At 35.4% G+C, this 19678-nt stretch overlaps 1 protein-coding gene and 1 long non-coding RNA gene across 12 annotated transcripts in view; both read left to right on the forward strand.

Moving 5' to 3' along the window:
* Positions 1-19678, forward strand: part of LOC145238616 (uncharacterized) — a 31826-nt gene that overhangs the window by 5021 nt on the left and 7127 nt on the right. For 2 of the 11 annotated variants that reach the window (XM_080101842.1, XM_080101843.1), the window contains exons 3-5: positions 5444-5545; positions 7193-7294; positions 10029-10131. In XM_080101842.1, the coding sequence (XP_079957968.1) occupies positions 5444-5545; positions 7193-7294; positions 10029-10131 (307 nt within the window). Of the gene's footprint in view, positions 1-5443; positions 5546-7192; positions 7295-10028; positions 10132-10464; positions 10553-10900; positions 11332-11674; positions 11892-12212; positions 12316-12649; positions 12752-13084; positions 13188-13521; positions 13625-15423; positions 15526-15858; positions 15914-19678 lie in introns of those variants that run through there. The other 9 variants (XM_080101841.1, XM_080101839.1, XM_080101836.1 and 6 more) reach the window with 9 other exon arrangements.
* Positions 2168-4456, forward strand: LOC145238619 (uncharacterized). The gene is made up of 4 exons (XR_013862154.1): positions 2168-2221; positions 2341-2435; positions 2995-3096; positions 3869-4456. It is a non-coding gene; the product is annotated as an uncharacterized LOC145238619 (long non-coding RNA).

The following is a 19678-nucleotide window of genomic DNA, read 5'->3' on the forward strand; positions in this document are numbered from 1 at the left end:
CTTTTACGCCTCGATGGAATAGCAAGTTCAGGAGTTCGTTAATATGCATTTATGTTCGAAAAATGTTGAGCGCGAAACATATTTATTGAACAACTGTGAAAATAAACATTGCGTCATCAGCGATCAGCTGTTTGTAAACAGACGTGGCGAAAATTTTTATCTTAAAAGTTGAGAGTGTTTTTGGTCGTTTGGTCGCAAAATTATGAAGATCAAAGACAAAATCGTTTGGTAAGTCGTTTTTGGAATAATATTCTAAAAGTTTGAGTTTCAATTTAACTTGGAAACGTTGTCTGCCGATGACTCAGTTTTTCTGTTTACTGTGAAAAAACTTTGATTTCACTTCTAAATGTCTTTTTGTATTTTTATTACAGGCGTGCAAATTCGCCAAAGGACACATACATACAGACATTTGAATCATAGCTTGGATTTACTGACAGATTCTTTTCTTCGTGAATGCACCCCTACATTTATACGGTATTTTGTTTTGCTCTATAAGGACATTAAAAAAGCAATGGTTTTAGGTATAAACTTTTTTGCAAATGATCAATTACCATGATATTTGTTTTTTTGTCATCATAAAATCTTTTTAACCAGGGGTGATAGACTAGAATGGCATACATATTTTGTTGTTTATAACTAGCCTGCATTGCTGTGCTCTTTATGTTTGGCCCGGAAACAAATTTTCATGGTCAAGTGTAGCTGACACTTGCCACAAAATATTCTTGAGTATTATAAGCTTGGTAAAGCGACATGTGCATTTTAAACTTTGATTTCACTTCTAAATGTTTTTTTGTATTTTTATTGCAGGCGTGCAAAGTCGCCAAAGGACACATACATACAGACATTTGAATTATAGCTTGGATTTCTGACAGATTCTTTTCTTCGTGAATGCACCCTTACATTTATACGGTATTTGGTTTTGCTCTATAAGGACATTAAAAAAGCAATGGTTTTAGGTATCAACTTTTTTGCAAATGATCAATTACCATGATAGTGAATTTTTGGTCATCGTGACATCTTTTTCACCAGGGGTGATAGACTAGAATGGCATACATAATTTTGTTTTTTATAACTAGCCTGCATTGCTGTGCTGTTTATGTTTGGCCCGGAAACAAATTTTCATGGTCAAGTGGAGCTGACACTTGCCACAAAATATTCTTGAGAACTATAAGCTTGGTAAAGCCACATGTGCATTTTAAACTTTGATTTCACTTCTAAATGTCTTTTTTTATTCTTATTGCAGGCATGCAAAGTTGCCAAAGGACACATACATACCGACATTTGAATCATAGCTTGGATTTACTGACAGATTCTTTCCTTCGTGAATGCACTCCTACATTTGTACGGTATTTGGTTTTGCTCTATAAGGACATTAAAAAAGCAATGGTTTTAGGTATAAACTTTTTTGCAAATGATCAATTACCATAATAGTGAGTTTTTTGTCATTATGAAATGTTTTTCATAGGGGTGATAGACTAGAACAGTGCTCTTCAATCTTTTTTGGTGTTGTGAACCCTTGAAGTTGTTGTGACGAACTCATGCACCCTGTTTACTTAAAAGGTAAACTGAGATAAAAAGCGATATGAAAAATTGTTATGCATATCATTTTGTCAAATAAATCCAAGCATATGTTCGCAAATTTTCTATGAAACATTGGTGAAAAAATCATCACTCGATATCCAAACATCACCCGAATGTAACACAGACACTATCAAACTGGACACAGGTATAAACCATGGAAAAAGTTTACCTTGGTGTTGTACATGAGTTGAAACCTACATCTTTTTTCTAATATCTTGTAAGTCAAATATTAATGGTTCATTAAAAGTTTGTGATGCACCCTTGTATACCTTTTCGGACTGGTGCACCCCATGCATGTTTTGGTGCATCTTGCACACCGTTTGAAGAGCATTGGACTAGAATGGTGTACATAATTTGTTGCCTATAACTATCCTGCATTGCTGTGCTGTTTATGTTTGCCCCGGAAACAAATTTTCATGGTCAAGTGTAGCTGACACTTGCCTCACAATATTCTTGAGAACTATATGCTTGGTAAAGCCACCTGTGCATTTTAAACTTTGATTTCACTTCTAAATGTCTTTTTGTATTCTTATTGCAGGTGTGCAAAGTAGCCAAAGGACACATACATACAGACATTTGAATCATAGCTTGGATTTACTGACAGATTCTTTTCTTCTTAATGCACCCCTACATTTATACGGTATTTGGTTTTGCTCTATAAGGACATTAAAAAAGCAATGGTTTTAGGTATCAACTTTTTTGCAAATGATCAATTACCATGATAGTGAGTTTTTTGTCATTATGAAATGTTTTTCATAGGGGTGATAGACTAGAACAGTGCTCTTCAATCTTTTTTGGTGTTGTGAACCCTTGAAGTTGTTGTGACGAACTCATGCACCCTGTTTACTTAAAAGGTAAACTGAGATAAAAAGCGATATGAAAAATTGTTATGCATATCATTTTGTCAAATAAATCCAAGCATATGTTCGCAAATTTTCTATGAAACATTGGTGAAAAAATCATCACTTGATATCCAAACATCACCCGAATGTAACACAGACACTATCAAACTGGACACAGGTATAAACCATGGAAAAAGTTTACCTTGGTGTTGTACATGAGTTGAAACCTACATCTTTTTTCTAATATCTTGTAAGTCAAATATTAATGGTTCATTAAAAGTTTGTGATGCACCCTTGTATACCTTTTCGGACTGGTGCACCCCATGCATGTTTTGGTGCATCTTGCACACCGGTTGAAGAGCATTGGACTAGAATGGTGTACATAATTTGTTGCCTATAACTATCCTGCATTGCTGTGCTGTTTATGTTTGCCCCGGAAACAAATTTTCATGGTCAAGTGTAGCTGACACTTGCCTCACAATATTCTTGAGAACTATATGCTTGGTAAAGCCATCTGTGCATTTTAAACTTTGATTTCACTTCTAAATGTCTTTTTGTATTCTTATTGCAGGTGTGCAAAGTAGCCAAAGGACACATACATACAGACATTTGAATCATACCTTGGATTTACTGACAGATTCTTTTCTTCTGAATGCACCCCTACATTTATACGGTATTTGGTTTTGCTCTATAAGGACATTAAAAAAGCAATGGTTTTAGGTATCAACTTTTTTGCAAATGATCAATTACCATGATAGTGAGTTTTTTGTCATCATGAAATCTTTTTCACCGGGGGTGATGGACTAAAATGGCATACATAATTTTGTTGTTTATGACTAGCCTGCATTGCGGTGCTGTTTATGTTTGGCCCGGAAACGAATTTTCATGGTCAAGTGCAGCTGACACTTGCCACAAAAAATATTCTTAAGATCTATAAGCTTGGTAAAGCGACATGTGCATTTTAAACTTTGATTTCACTTTTAAATGTCTGTTTGTATTCTTATTGCATTCGTGCAAAGTCGCCAAAAGACGCATACATACCGACATTTCAATCATACCTTGGATTTCTGACAGATTCTTTTCTTCGTGAATGCACCCCTACATTTGTACGGTATTTGGTTTTGCTCTATAAGGACATTAAAAAAGCAATGGTTTTAGGTATCAACTTTTTTGCAAATGATCAATTACCATGATAGTGAGTTTTTTGTCATCATGAAATCTTTTTCACCAGGGGTGATAGACTAGAATGGCATACATAATTTTGTTGTTTATAACTAGCCTGCATTGCTGTGCTGTTTATGTTTGGCGCGGAAACAAATTTTCATGGTCAAGTGTAGCTGACACTTGCCACAAAATATTGTTGAGAACTATAAGCTTGGTAAAGCCACATGTGCATTTTAAACTTTGATTTCACTTCTAAATGTCTTTTTGTCATCTTATTACAGGCGTGCAAAGTAGCCGAAGGACACATATGCTAAACCCTGGGGTTCCGCATCTTTTTCTTCACTGTAAGTTTTTAAAGCTGTGTAGTTGAAACCCGTCATAAAACATACTTTCAGATTTGCACTCTTTAAGCCACATGTGAGTATAGTACTGGGATTGTGTCTTTCCGTTTTTCATTTCTGGGTTAATGTGTTGGTCTCAGAAGTTAACATTTATTAAGACATCTTACATTCAAATTCCAGCCGTTATTTTTATGTTTTGATTCCAACAGGCTAACTTATGTAGATACAAACCCCTATCCTTTCAGCACCAATTGTTGTTTCTACTTTGTATTTGTAGCCTAATTGCTGTATATGTTCATTAGTGTGTCCCTTGATTTCACAAACCTGCCTGCTTGAAAACATTTGACATTGCATCGCTTCAGACAGTAAGGTTGCTGAAATAGTTTTAATAGAAGGTATGTTTTGTAGAAGGCATGCTTCAAGTAAATGAAATGTAATTTTTCAGTCGATACTATTTTGTATGTTTTCGCCTTTGTTCAAAATCTGTTGCATGTTTTTGGCGTGAATAAAGTTTTCTTCTAGATCGGTCAGTGTTGTTTTGCATTTTGTAAAGTATCTCTTGATTATGTTTGCGTTGTTTCTTGAGAAGGCAGATAGAGATTGATTTAAACATAGAATATAAGGAGTCCATAAAATCACATGCAACCGTTGAGATTTGTCAAAAATGTTTGTTTACAAGCTTTTTGTGGAAATTTGGTCACGCACTAATGCTAATGTCATGAAAAGTGATACCACAAAAATACTTTGTTATGAATTGCGGCATGATTTTGGGGAAAAAAATTGCACTTTTGGAGTTAGAATAATATTTTGTGATTTAATTTGCCGAAGTTGTTCAAAAACTTTATTAGTGAAGTTTTCTGAATCTAATTAACGTGACGCAATAATTCATGAGTTTGGCAAATATGATTTCAGTGTTTAGTTATGACGAAAAAGTTTTCCAGAAGTTTCCAGTGCCGAAATTGAGCTACTGCTTGCTATGTCCGATTTTGTTTTGTGCCAATCAATGGATAACAAATTCATTTTTTTTAAATTGATCGCGTGATGACGTTTTGCCGAATGCAAACTCAAGTAAAGAACTGCCGTTTCATTGGCCTAAGAACGATAGTAGTGCGTCTTTTTGCTGCAAAAGTGATTTGCAAGTTAAACTTTTACGCCTCGATGGAATAGCAAGTTCAGGAGTTCGTTAATATGCATTTATGTTCGAAAAATGTTGAGCGCGAAACATATTTATTGAACAACTGTGAAAATAAATATTGCGTCATCAGCGATCAGCTGTTTGTAAACAGACGTGGCGAAAATTTTTATCTTAAAAGTTGAGACTGTTTTTGGTCGTTTTGTCGCAAAATTATGAAGATCAAAGACAAAATCGTTTGGTAAGTCGTTTTTGGAATAATATTCTAAAAGTTTGAGTTTCAATTTAACTTGGAAACATTGTCTGCCGATGACTCAGTTTTCAGTTTACTAAGAAAAAACTTTGATTTCACTTCTAAATGTCTTTTTGTATTTTTATTACAGGCGTGCAAAGTCGCAAAATGACACATACATACAGACATTTGAATCATAGCTTGGATTTTCTGACAGATTCTTTTCTTTGTGAATGCACCCCTACATTATACGGTATTTGGTTTTGCTCTATAAGGACATTAAAAAAGCAATGGTTTTAGGTATCAACTTTTTTGCAAATGATCAATTACCATGATAGTGAGTTTTTTGTCATCATGAAATCTTTTTCACCGGGGGTGATAGACTAAAATGGCATACATAATTTTGTTGTTTATGACTAGCCTGCATTGCGGTGCTGTTTATGTTTGGCCCGGAAACGAATTTTCATGGTCAAGTGCAGCTGACACTTGCCACAAAAAATATTCTTAAGATCTATAAGCTTGGTAAAGCGACATGTGCATTTTAAACTTTGATTTCACTTTTAAATGTCTGTTTGTATTCTTATTGCATTCGTGCAAAGTCGCCAAAGGACGCATACATACCGACATTTGAATCATAGCTTGGATTTCTGACAGATTCTTTTCTTCGTGAATGCACCCCTACATTTGTACGGTATTTGGTTTTGCTCTATAAGGACATTAAAAAAGCAATGGTTTTAGGTATCAACTTTTTTGCAAATGATCAATTACCATGATAGTGAATTTTTGGTCATCGTGACATCTTTTTCACCAGGGGTGATAGACTAGAATGGCATACATAATTTGTTGTTTATAACTAGCCTGCATTGCTGTGCTGTTTATGTTTGGCCCTGAAACAAATTTTCATGGTCAAGTGTAGCTGACACTTGCCACAAAATATTCTTGAGAACTATAAGCTTGGTAAAGCCACATGTGCATTTTAAACTTTGATTTCACTTTTAAATGTCTTTTTTTATTCTTATTGCAGGCATGCAAAGTTGCCAAAGGACACATACATACCGACATTTGAATCATAGCTTGGATTTACTGACAGATTCTTTCCTTCGTGAATGCACTCCTACATTTATACGGTATTTGGTTTTGCTCTATAAGGACATTAAAAAAGCAATGGTTTTAGGTATCAACTTTTTTGCAAATGATCAATTACCATGATAGTGAGTTTTTTGTCATTATGAAATGTTTTTCATAGGGGTGATAGACTAGAACAGTGCTCTTCAATCTTTTATGGTGTTGTGAACCCTTGAAGTTGTTGTGACGAACTCATGCACCCTGTTTACTTAAAAGGTAAACTGAGATAAAAAGCGATATGAAAAATTGTTATGCGTATCATTTTGTCAAATAAATCCAAGCATATGTTCGCAAATTTTCTATAAAACATTGGTGAAAAAATCATCACTCGATATCCAAACATCACCCGAATGTAACACAGACACTATCAAACTGGACACAGGTATAAACCATGGAAAAAGTTTACCTTGGTGTTGTACATGAGTTGAAACCTACATCTTTTTTCTAATATCTTGTAAGTCAAATATTAATGGTTCATTAAAAGTTTGTGATGCACCCTTGTATACCTTTTCGGACTGGTGCACCCCATGCATGTTTTGGTGCATCTTGCACACCGGTTGAAGAGCATTGGACTAGAATGGTGTACATAATTTGTTGCCTATAACTATCCTGCATTGCTGTGCTGTTTATGTTTGCCCCGGAAACAAATTTTCATGGTCAAGTGGAGCTGACACTTGCCTCACAATATTCTTGAGAACTATATGCTTGGTAAAGCCACCTGTGCATTTTAAACTTTGATTTCACTTCTAAATGTCTTTTTGTATTCTTATTGCAGGTGTGCAAAGTAGCCAAAGGACACATACATACAGACATTTGAATCATAGCTTGGATTTACTGACAGATTCTTTTCTTCTGAATGCACCCCTACATTTATACGGTATTTGGTTTTGCTCTATAAGGACATTAAAAAAGCAATGGTTTTAGGTATCAACTTTTTTGCAAATGATCAATTACCATGATAGTGAGTTTTTTGTCATCATGAAATCTTTTTCACCGGGGGTGATAGACTAGAATGGCATACATAATTTTGTTGTTTATAACTAGCCTGCATTGCGGTGCTGTTTATGTTTGGCCCGGAAACGAATTTTCATGGTCAAGTGCAGCTGACACTTGCCACAAAAAATATTCTTAAGATCTATAAGCTTGGTAAAGCGACATGTGCATTTTAAACTTTGATTTCACTTTTAAATGTCTGTTTGTATTCTTATTGCATTCGTGCAAAGTCGCGAAAGGACGCATACATACCGACATTTCAATCATACCTTGGATTTCTGACAGATTCTTTTCTTCGTGAATGCACCCCTACATTTATACGGTATTTGGTTTTGCTCTATAGGGACATTAAAAAAGCAATGGTTTTAGGTATCAACTTTTTTGCAAATGATCAATTACCATGATAGTGAGTGTTTTGTCATCATGAAATCTTTTTCACCAGGGGTGATAGACTAGAATGGCATACATAATTTTGTTGTTTATAACTAGCCTGCATTGCTGTGCTGTTTATTTTTGGCGCGGAAACAAATTTTCATGGTCAAGTGTAGCTGACACTTGCCACAAAATATTGTTGAGAACTATAAGCTTGGTAAAGCCACATGTGCATTTTAAACTTTGATTTCACTTCTAAATGTCTTTTTGTCATCTTATTACATGCGTGCAAAGTAGCCGAAGGATACATATGCTAAACCCTGGGGTTCCGCATCTTTTTCTTCGCTGTAAGTTTTTAAAGCTGTGTAGTTGAAACCCGTCATAAAACATACTTTCAGATTTGCACTCTTTAAGCCACATGTGAGTATAGTACTGGGATTGTGTCTTTCCGTTTTTCATTTCTGGGTTAATGTGTTGGTCTCAGAAGTTAACATTTATTAAGACATCTTACATTCAAATTCCAGCCGTTATTTTTATGTTTTGATTCCAACAGGCTAACTTATGTAGATACAAACCCCTATCCTTTCAGCACCAATTGTTGTTTCTACTTTGTATTTGTAGCCTAATTGCTGTATATGTTCATTAGTGTGTCCCTTGATTTCACAAACCTGCCTGCTTGAAAACATTTGACATTGCATCGCTTCAGACAGTAAGGTTGCTGAAATAGTTTTAATATAAGGTATGTTTTGTAGAAGGCATGCTTCAAGTAAATGAAATGTAATTTTTCAGTTGATACTATTTTGTATGTTTTCGCCTTAGTTCAAAATCTGTTGCATGTTTTTGGCGTGAATAAAGTTTTCTTCTAGATCGGTCAGTGTTGTTTTGCATTTTGTAAAGTATCTCTTGATTATGTTTGCGTTGTTTCTTGAGAAGGCAGATAGAGATTGATTTAAACATAGAATAAAAGGAGTCCATAAAATCACATGTAACCGTTGAAATTTGTGAAAAATGTTTGTTTACAAGCTTTTTGTGGAAATTTGGTCACGCACTAATGACAATGTCATGAAAAGTGATACCACAAAAATACTTTGTTATGAATTGCGGCATGATTTTGGGGAAAAAATTGCACTTTTGGAGTTAGAATAATATTTTGTGATTTAATTTGCCGAAGTTGTTCAAAAACTTTATTAGTGAAGTTTTCTGAATCTAATTAACGTGACGCAATAATTCATGAGTTTGGCAAATATGATTTCAGTGTTTAGTTACGACGTAAAATTTTTCGTGAAGTTTCCGGTAGATACTATAACACCAAAAACTAGCGGCACTGGAGTCCGGTTCACTTTAGGTCAAGAAGGTAACGTCAGGTCAAATGTTTGAAAATGCTTGTTTTTAACGTTATTTATGATTTTAAACCTTCACCTGACCCGAATAGCCCTAACCGCCGGCATTTCTACAAGTCTGCAAAATAAAGAAAAAAAAAGATAAAAACTAAACGGGATTTGAACCCAAAAATTTTGCGCATGAGGCATTGTTTTTTCCACTGCACTACAGAAACACTTGCATTATTATACTTCAAACAACACGTATAAACTAACATAAACTATTTGTCATTTGACCTAAAGTGAACCGGACTCCAGTGCCGCTAGTTTTTGGTGTTAAAGTATCTACCGAAGTTTCCAGTGCCGAAATTGAGCTACTGCTTGCTATGTCCGATTTTGTTTTGTGCCAATCAATGGGTAATAAATTCTGTTTTTTTAAAATTGATCGCGTGATGACGTTTTGCCGAATGCAAACTCAACTAAAGAAGTGCCGTTTCATTGGCCTAAGAACGATAGTAGTGCGTCTTTTTGCTGCTAAAGTGATTTGCAAGTTAAACTTTTACGCCTCGATGGAATAGCAAGTTCAGGAGTTCGTTAATATGCATTTATGTTCGAAAAATGTTGAGCGCGAAACATATTTATTGAACAACTGTGAAAATAAACATTGCGTCATCAGCGATCAGCTGTTTGTAAACAGACGTGGCGAAAATTTTTATCTTAAAAGTTGAGAGTGTTTTTGGTCGTTTGGTCGCAAAATTATGAAGATCAAAGACAAAATCGTTTGGTAAGTCGTTTTTGGAATAATATTCTAAAAGTTTGAGTTTCAATTTAACTTGGAAACGTTGTCTGCCGATGACTCAGTTTTTCTGTTTACTGTGAAAAAACTTTGATTTCACTTCTAAATGTCTTTTTGTATTTTTATTACAGGCGTGCAAATTCGCCAAAGGACACATACATACAGACATTTGAATCATAGCTTGGATTTACTGACAGATTCTTTTCTTCGTGAATGCACCCCTACATTTATACGGTATTTTGTTTTGCTCTATAAGGACATTAAAAAAGCAATGGTTTTAGGTATAAACTTTTTTGCAAATGATCAATTACCATGATATTTGTTTTTTTGTCATCATAAAATCTTTTTAACCAGGGGTGATAGACTAGAATGGCATACATATTTTGTTGTTTATAACTAGCCTGCATTGCTGTGCTCTTTATGTTTGGCCCGGAAACAAATTTTCATGGTCAAGTGTAGCTGACACTTGCCACAAAATATTCTTGAGTATTATAAGCTTGGTAAAGCGACCTGTGCATTTTAAACTTTGATTTCACTTCTAAATGTTTTTTTGTATTTTTATTGCAGGCGTGCAAAGTCGCCAAAGGACACATACATACAGACATTTGAATTATAGCTTGGATTTCTGACAGATTCTTTTCTTCGTGAATGCACCCTTACATTTATACGGTATTTGGTTTTGCTCTATAAGGACATTAAAAAAGCAATGGTTTTAGGTATCAACTTTTTTGCAAATGATCAATTACCATGATAGTGAATTTTTGGTCATCGTGACATCTTTTTCACCAGGGGTGATAGACTAGAATGGCATACATAATTTTGTTTTTTATAACTAGCCTGCATTGCTGTGCTGTTTATGTTTGGCCCGGAAACAAATTTTCATGGTCAAGTGGAGCTGACACTTGCCACAAAATATTCTTGAGAACTATAAGCTTGGTAAAGCCACATGTGCATTTTAAACTTTGATTTCACTTCTAAATGTCTTTTTTTATTCTTATTGCAGGCATGCAAAGTTGCCAAAGGACACATACATACCGACATTTGAATCATAGCTTGGATTTACTGACAGATTCTTCTCTTCGTGAATGCACCCTTACATTTATACGCTATTTGGTTTTGCTCTATAAGGACATTAAAAAAGCAATGGTTTTAGGTATCAACTTTTTTGCAAATGATCAATTACCATGGTAGTGAGTTTTTTTGTCATCGTGACATCTTTTTCACCAGGGGTGATAGACTAGAATGGCATACATAATTTTGTTGTTTATAACTAGCCTGCATTGCTGTGCTGTTTATGTTTGGCCCTGAAACAAATTTTCATGGTCAGATGTAGCTGACACTTGCCACAAAATATTGTTGAGAACTATAAGCTTGTTAAAGCCACATGTGCATTTTAAACTTTGATTTCACTTCTAAATGTCTTTTTGTATTCTTATTACAGGCGTGCAAAGTCGCCAAAGGACACATACATACAGACATTTGAATCATAGCTTGGATTTCTGACAGATTCTTTTCTTCGTGAATGCACCCTTACATTTATACGGTATTTGGTTTTGCTCTATAAGGACATTAAAAAAGCAATGGTTTTAGGTATCAACTTTTTTGCAAATGATCAATTACCATGATAGTGAGTTTTTTGTCATTATGAAATGTTTTTCATAGGGGTGATAGACTAGAACAGTGCTCTTCAATCTTTTTTGGTGTTGTGAACCTTTGAAGTTGTTGTGACGAACTCATGCACCCTGTTTACTTAGAAGGTAAACTGAGATAAAAGCGATATGAAAAATTGTTATGCATATCATTTTGTCAAATAAATCCAAGCATATGTTCGCAAATTTTCTATGAAACATTGGTGAAAAAATCATCACTCGATATCCAAACATCACCCGAATGTAACACAGACACTATCAAACTGGACACAGGTATAAACCATGGAAAAAGTTTACCTTGGTGTTGTACATGAGTTGAAACCTACATCTTTTTTCTAATATCTTGTAAGTCAAATATTAATCGTTCATTAAAAGTTTGTGATGCACCCTTGTATACCTTTTCGTACTGGTGCACCCCATGCATGTTTTGGTGCATCTTGCACACCGGTTGAAGAGCATTGGACTAGAATGGTGTACATAATTTGTTGCCTATAACTATCCTGCATTGCTGTGCTGTTTATGTTTGCCCCGGAAACAAACTTTCATGGTCAAGTGTAGCTGACACTTGCCTCACAATATTCTTGAGAACTATATGCTTGGTAAAGCCACCTGTGCATTTTAAACTTTGATTTCACTTCTAAATGTCTTTTTGTATACTTATTGCAGGTGTGCAAAGTAGCCAAAGGACACATACATACAGACATTTGAATCATAGCTTGGATTTACTGACAGATTCTTTTCTTCGTGAATGCACCCCTACATTTATATGGTATTTGGTTTTGCTCTATAAGGACATTAAAAAAGCAATGGTTTGAGGTATCAACTTTTTTGCAAATGATCAATTACCATGATAGTGAGTTTTTTGTCATCGTGACATCTTTTTCACCAGGGGTGATAGACTAGAATGGCATACATAATTTTGTTGTTTATAACTAGCCTGCATTGCTGTGCTGTTTATGTTTGGCCCTGAAACAAATTTTCATGGTCAAATGTAGCTGACACTTGCCACAAAATATTGTTGAGAACTATAAGCTTGTTAAAGCGACATGTGCATTTTAAACTTTGATTTCACTTCTAAATGTCTTTTTGTATTCTTATTACAGGCGTGCAAAGTCGCCAAAGGACACATACATACAGACATTTGAATCATAGCTTGGATTTCTGACAGATTCTTTTCTTCGTGAATGCACCCTTACATTTATACGGTATTTGGTTTTGCTCTATAAGGACATTAAAAAAGCAATGGTTTTGGTATAAACTTTTTTGCAAATGATCAATTACCATGATAGTGAGTTTTTTGTTATCATGAAATCTTTTTCATCAAGGGTGATAGACTAGAATGGCATACATAATTTTGTTGTTTATAACTAGCCTGCATTGCTGTGCTGTTTATGTTTGGCCCGGAAACAAATTTTCATGGTCAAGTGTAGCTGACACTTGCCACAAAATATTCTTGAGAACTATAAGCTTGGTAAAGCCACATGTGTCTTGTAAACTTTGATTTCACTTCTAAATGTCTTTTTGTATTCTTATTGCAGGCGTGCAAAGTCGCCAAAGGACACATACATGCCGACATTTGAATGATAGCTTGAATTTACGGACAGATTATTTTCTTCGTGAATGCACCCCTACATTTATACGGTATTTGGTTTTGCTCTATAAGGACATTAAAAAAGCAATGGTTTTAGGTATCAACTTTTTTGCAAATGATCAATTACCATGATAGTGAATTTTTTGTCATCGTGACATCTTTTTAACCAGGGGTGATAGACTAGAATGGCATACATAATTTTGTTGTTTATAACTAGCCTGCAATGCTGTGCTGTTTATGTTTGGCCCGGAAACAAATTTTCATGGTCAAGTGCAGCTGACACTTGCCACAAAATATTCTTGAGAACTATAAGCTTGGTAAAGCCACATGTGCATTTTAAACTTTGATTTCACTTTTGAATGTCTTTTTGTATTCTTATTACAGGCGTGCAAAGTCACCAAAGGACACATACATGCAGGCATTTGAATCATAGCTTGGATTTACTGACAGATTCTTTTCTTCGTGAATGCACCCTTACATTTATACGGTATTTGGTTTTGCTCTATAAGGACATTAAAAAAGCAATGGTTTTAGGTATCAACTTTTTTGCAAATAATCAATTACCATGATATTGAGTTTTTTGTCATCATGACATCTTTATAACCAGGGGTGATAGACTAGAATGGCATACATAATTTTCTCCGCGTTCAGTTTTGCATGATTAACTTTTATTTCCCGTTCTATGACGTAACAATCGCCATGTGCGTAACAGCAAAAATCAGAACGCTATTGTCAGTATGTTGCAATGATTAGTTCATTTCATTGTGCAACGTGGTCGAGTGAGGGCACTTTACTACTACAACATTAAGTAAATTCGTTTGTGTTTACTTAATGCAGTAATAGTTCGTTTGGACAGAATTGAACCACCATAGCGCGACCCATTTTTTGACCCTGCGCGACCCATGATTGGGTCGCGACCCATACTTTGAGAAACACTGCTCTATAAGGACATCAAAAAAGCAATGGTTTTAGGTATCAACTTTTTTGCAAATGATCAATTACCATGATAGTAAGTTTTTTGTCATCATTATGGGTCCCCTTCCCTGAAGGGGACACATATTGATTTTACTCGAAATGTTTGTTTTTTTTTCTCTTTTTTTCTTTCTTTTTCTTCCCAAAGTTTGTCCGACTCGTTTTTCCATCAAATGTTTGATGGATTTGGCTGAAGTTTACACAGATGGTAGATATAGTTATGTAGATGTGCATCCCACTTTGTTTTTGTTGATAACCCCAGTATTTACCCCGCTAGCCCCCTAAAACTGGTATTTCCCCCCCGAAGTTTGTCCAACTCGTTTTTCCATCAAATGTTTGATGGATTTGGCTGAAGTTTACACAGATGGTAGATATAGTTATGTGGATGTGCATCCCACTTTGTTTTTGTCGATAACCCCAGTATTTACCCCGCTAACCTCCTAAAATGGGTGAGTTTTTAAACAGTGTCAGAATTGGCTGAAATTTGGATTTCTTGTATAGTATGCCGTATGCCATTTATAGGTGTTGATTGTTGTGTTCAACCCTGTGGTCCTAACATTTACCCCACAAGTCCCCAAAGTGTACTATGCTCAAAATACCTCTAGTGGTCAAAATTTTAAACATTCTTGGATTGGGCTGAAATTTTGCAGTACTATTGATTGAGTCATTATGGTTTTTATATATTTTTTAGTTTGTGTGTCGAACGCAATTAGTTGCCCTACTAGCCCCCTAAAAAGGGTCAGTTTTTTAAAACGTTAAATAGGACATACTTCAAACAATATCTGGGGTGAATCTAATTTTATAGTTTGTATTCTACATAGTATTATTATTTAAGCCCAGTGCCGATCGCTGTGTTTTACCATACAACACCCGACTTCCTCAGGGTTATCTCTTGAATTGCATTATTTTCAACTTTGCATGTGTGGGGACCCATTAGTTTTTGCCTGCAGAAACTAATAAAGTTACAAATGATGATGGCTAATATGGGACCCAATACAAAATAAGCAAAGGAAATATATTTATGTTTTAAAATAGGTTACAGTATATATGCAAGGGCAATATGTGCTAAGCCACCTTTCTAGTTAAATCTTTTTTTGCCATGGATGATAGAGTAGAATGGCATACATAATTTGTTGTTTATAACTAGCCTGCATTGCTGTGCTCTTTATGTTTGGCCCGGAAACAAATTTTCATGGTCAAGTGTAGCTGACACTTGCCACAAAATATTGTTGAGAACTATAAGCTTGGTAAAGCCACATGTGTATTTTAAACTTTGATTTCACTTCTGAATGTATTTTTGTATTCTTATTACAGGCGTGCAAAGTCGCCAAAGGACACATACATACAGAGATTTGAATCATAGATTGGATTTCTGACAGATTCTTTTCTTCGTGAATGCACCCTTACATTTATACGGTATTTTGTTTTGCTCTATAAGGACATTAAAAAAGCAATGGTTTTAGGTATAAACTTTTTTGCAAATGATCAATTGCCATGATATTGAGTTTTTTGTCATTATGAAATGTTTTTCACCAGGGGTGATAGACTAGAATGGCATACATAATTTTGTTGTTTATAACTAGCCTGCATTGCTGTGCTGTTTATGTTTGGGCGGAAACAAATTTTCATGGTCAAGTGTAGCTGACACTTGCCACAAAATATTGTTGAGAACTATAAGCTTGGTAAAGCCACCTGTGCATTTTAAACTTTGATTTCACTTCTAAATGTCTTTTTGTATTCTTATTACAGGCGTGCAAAGTCGCCAAAGGACACATACATACCGACATTTGAATCATAGCTTGGATTTACTGACAGATTCTTTCCTTCGTGAATGCACCCCTTTATTTATACGGTATTTGGTTTTGCTCTATAAGGACATTAAAAAAGCAATGGTTTTAGGTATCAACTTTTTTGCAAATGATCAATTACCATGATAGTGAATTTTTTGTCATCGTGACATCTTTTTAACCAGGGGTGATAGACTAGAATGGCATACATAATTTTGTTGTTTATAACTAGCCTGCAATGCTGTGCTGTTTATGTTTGGCCCGGAAACAAATTTTCATGGTCAAGTGCAGCTGACACTTGCCACAAAATATTCTTGAGAACTATAAGCTTGGTAAAGCCACATGTGCATTTTAAACTTTGATTTCACTTTTGAATGTCTTTTTGTATTCTTATTACAGGCGTGCAAAGTCACCAAAGGACACATACATGCAGGCATTTGAATCATAGCTTGGATTTACTGACAGATTATTTTCTTCGTGAATGCACCCTTACATTTATACGGTATTTGGTTTTGCTCTATAAGGACATTAAAAAAGCAATGGTTTTAGGTATCAACTTTTTTGCAAATAATCAATTACCATGATATTGAGTTTTTTGTCATCATGACATCTTTATAACCAGGGGTGATAGACTAGAATGGCATACATAATTATGGGTCCCCTTCCTTGAAGGGGACACATCTTGATTTTACTCGATTTCTTTTTTTTTTTTTTCTTTTTTTTTCTTCTTTTTTTTTTTCTTCCCTGAAGTTTGTCCACCCCATTTTGCCCTGAAATGTTTGATGGATTTGGATGAAACTTTCACAGATGGTAGATATAGTTGTGTAGATGTGCCATCTGCTTCGTTTGTCATGATAACCCCAGTATTTACCCCGCTAGCCCCCAAAATGTAAAATGTGGTTTGTGCGCACCACAAACGTTAGTTTTGTGTGATGTTATAAAGACAACTACATATGGTACTTATGTTTAAGGATTGCTTGGTGAACGTGTTTGCGGATAGCAGTCAAGGGGGTTGTTCACAGCCTTGTGACGTCATAAGTCATTAGGGTTGTTTGTTAAAACGCCCCCTAGTGGTCAAAATTGAAACATTGGCCAATTTGGACAAAATTTTACAGGATTGTTGTTTGGGTCATCTTGTGACGTCATAAGTTATTACGGTTGTTGGTTAAAACGCCCCCTAGTGGTCGAAATTGAAACATTGGCCAATTTGGACAAAATTTTACAGGATTGTTGTTTGGGTCATTGCAGTTTCATATTTTCAACATTAGGGTGAAGAACCCCATCAGTTACCCCACTAGCCCCCTAAAATGGGTGAATATTTAAACAGGGTCGGAATTGGCTGAAATTTGGATAGCTTGTATAATTTGCCATTTACAATTGATGATTGTTGTGTTAAAACCTGTAGCCCCAGCATTTACCCCACTAGCCCCCTAAAATGGGTGAATTTTTAAACAGGGTTGGATTTGGCTGAAATTTGGATAGCTTGTACAATTTGCCATTTACAAATGATGATTGTTGTGTTAAACCCTGTAGCCCCATCAGTTACCCCACTAGCCCCCTAAAAAGGATAAATTTTTTAAACAGGGTCGGAATTGGCTGAAATTTGGATAGCTTGTACAATTTGCCATTTACAAATGACGATTGTTGTGTTAAACCCTGTAGCCCCAATAGTCACCCTGCTAGCCCCCTAAAATGGGTGAGTTTTTAAACAGTGCACAATTGTTGGAAATGTTATGCCATTTATAGGTATCGATTGTTGTGTTTTACTTCTTTGTTTTAAACTAGACAAACTTTAAACAATGCTTGAATTGAGTCGATTTGTATAGTTTGAACTTTGCATAGCATGACTATTTAATCCTAGTACCAATCACAGTGTTTTACTTTACAACACCAAAGTTTCTTATGGTTATCTCTTGAAATGCAGTATTTACAACTTTGCATGTGTGGGGACCCATGAGTTTCTGCCTGCAGAAACAACTAACGTTTTAAAAGACGGTGGCAAATATGGGACCCAATATAAAATAAGTGAAGGAATTATATTTATGTTTTAAAATAGATCATAGTGTATGTGCAAGGGCAATATGTGCTAAGCCACCCTTCTAGTTTTCTCCGCGTTCAGTTTTGCATGATTAACTTTTATTTCCCGTTCTATGACGTAACAATCGCCATGTGCGTAACAGCAAAAATCAGAACGCTATTGTCAGTATGTTGCAATGATTAGTTCATTTCATTGTGCAACGTGGTCGAGTGAGGGCACTTTACTACTACAACATTAAGTAAATTCGTTTGTGTTTACTTAATGCAGTAATAGTTCGTTTGGACAGAATTGAACCACCATAGCGCGACCCATTTTTTGACCCTGCGCGACCCATGATTGGGTCGCGACCCATACTTTGAGAAACACTGCTCTATAAGGACATCAAAAAAGCAATGGTTTTAGGTATCAACTTTTTTGCAAATGATCAATTACCATGATAGTAAGTTTTTTGTCATCATTATGGGTCCCCTTCCCTGAAGGGGACACATATTGATTTTACTCGAAATGTTTGTTTTTTTTTCTCTTTTTTTCTTTCTTTTTCTTCCCAAAGTTTGTCCGACTCGTTTTTCCATCAAATGTTTGATGGATTTGGCTGAAGTTTACACAGATGGTAGATATAGTTATGTAGATGTGCATCCCACTTTGTTTTTGTTGATAACCCCAGTATTTACCCCGCTAGCCCCCTAAAACTGGTATTTCCCCCCCGAAGTTTGTCCAACTCGTTTTTCCATCAAATGTTTGATGGATTTGGCTGAAGTTTACACAGATGGTAGATATAGTTATGTGGATGTGCATCCCACTTTGTTTTTGTCGATAACCCCAGTATTTACCCCGCTAACCTCCTAAAATGGGTGAGTTTTTAAACAGTGTCAGAATTGGCTGAAATTTGGATTTCTTGTATAGTATGCCGTATGCCATTTATAGGTGTTGATTGTTGTGTTCAACCCTGTGGTCCTAACATTTACCCCACAAGTCCCCAAAGTGTACTATGCTCAAAATACCTCTAGTGGTCAAAATTTTAAACATTCTTGGATTGGGCTGAAATTTTGCAGTACTATTGATTGAGTCATTATGGTTTTTATATATTTTTTAGTTTGTGTGTCGAACGCAATTAGTTGCCCTACTAGCCCCCTAAAAAGGGTCAGTTTTTTAAAACGTTAAATAGGACATACTTCAAACAATATCTGGGGTGAATCTAATTTTATAGTTTGTATTCTACATAGTATTATTATTTAAGCCCAGTGCCGATCGCTGTGTTTTACCATACAACACCCGACTTCCTCAGGGTTATCTCTTGAATTGCATTATTTTCAACTTTGCATGTGTGGGGACCCATTAGTTTTTGCCTGCAGAAACTAATAAAGTTACAAATGATGATGGCTAATATGGGACCCAATACAAAATAAGCAAAGGAAATATATTTATGTTTTAAAATAGGTTACAGTATATATGCAAGGGCAATATGTGCTAAGCCACCTTTCTAGTTAAATCTTTTTTTGCCATGGATGATAGAGTAGAATGGCATACATAATTTGTTGTTTATAACTAGCCTGCATTGCTGTGCTCTTTATGTTTGGCCCGGAAACAAATTTTCATGGTCAAGTGTAGCTGACACTTGCCACAAAATATTGTTGAGAACTATAAGCTTGGTAAAGCCACATGTGTATTTTAAACTTTGATTTCACTTCTGAATGTATTTTTGTATTCTTATTACAGGCGTGCAAAGTCGCCAAAGGACACATAC

Source organism: Phallusia mammillata, chromosome 7 (genome assembly GCF_965637545.1).
Source record: "Phallusia mammillata chromosome 7, kaPhaMamm4.hap1.1, whole genome shotgun sequence".
In the NCBI taxonomy this organism is placed as follows: domain Eukaryota; kingdom Metazoa; phylum Chordata; class Ascidiacea; order Phlebobranchia; family Ascidiidae; genus Phallusia; species Phallusia mammillata.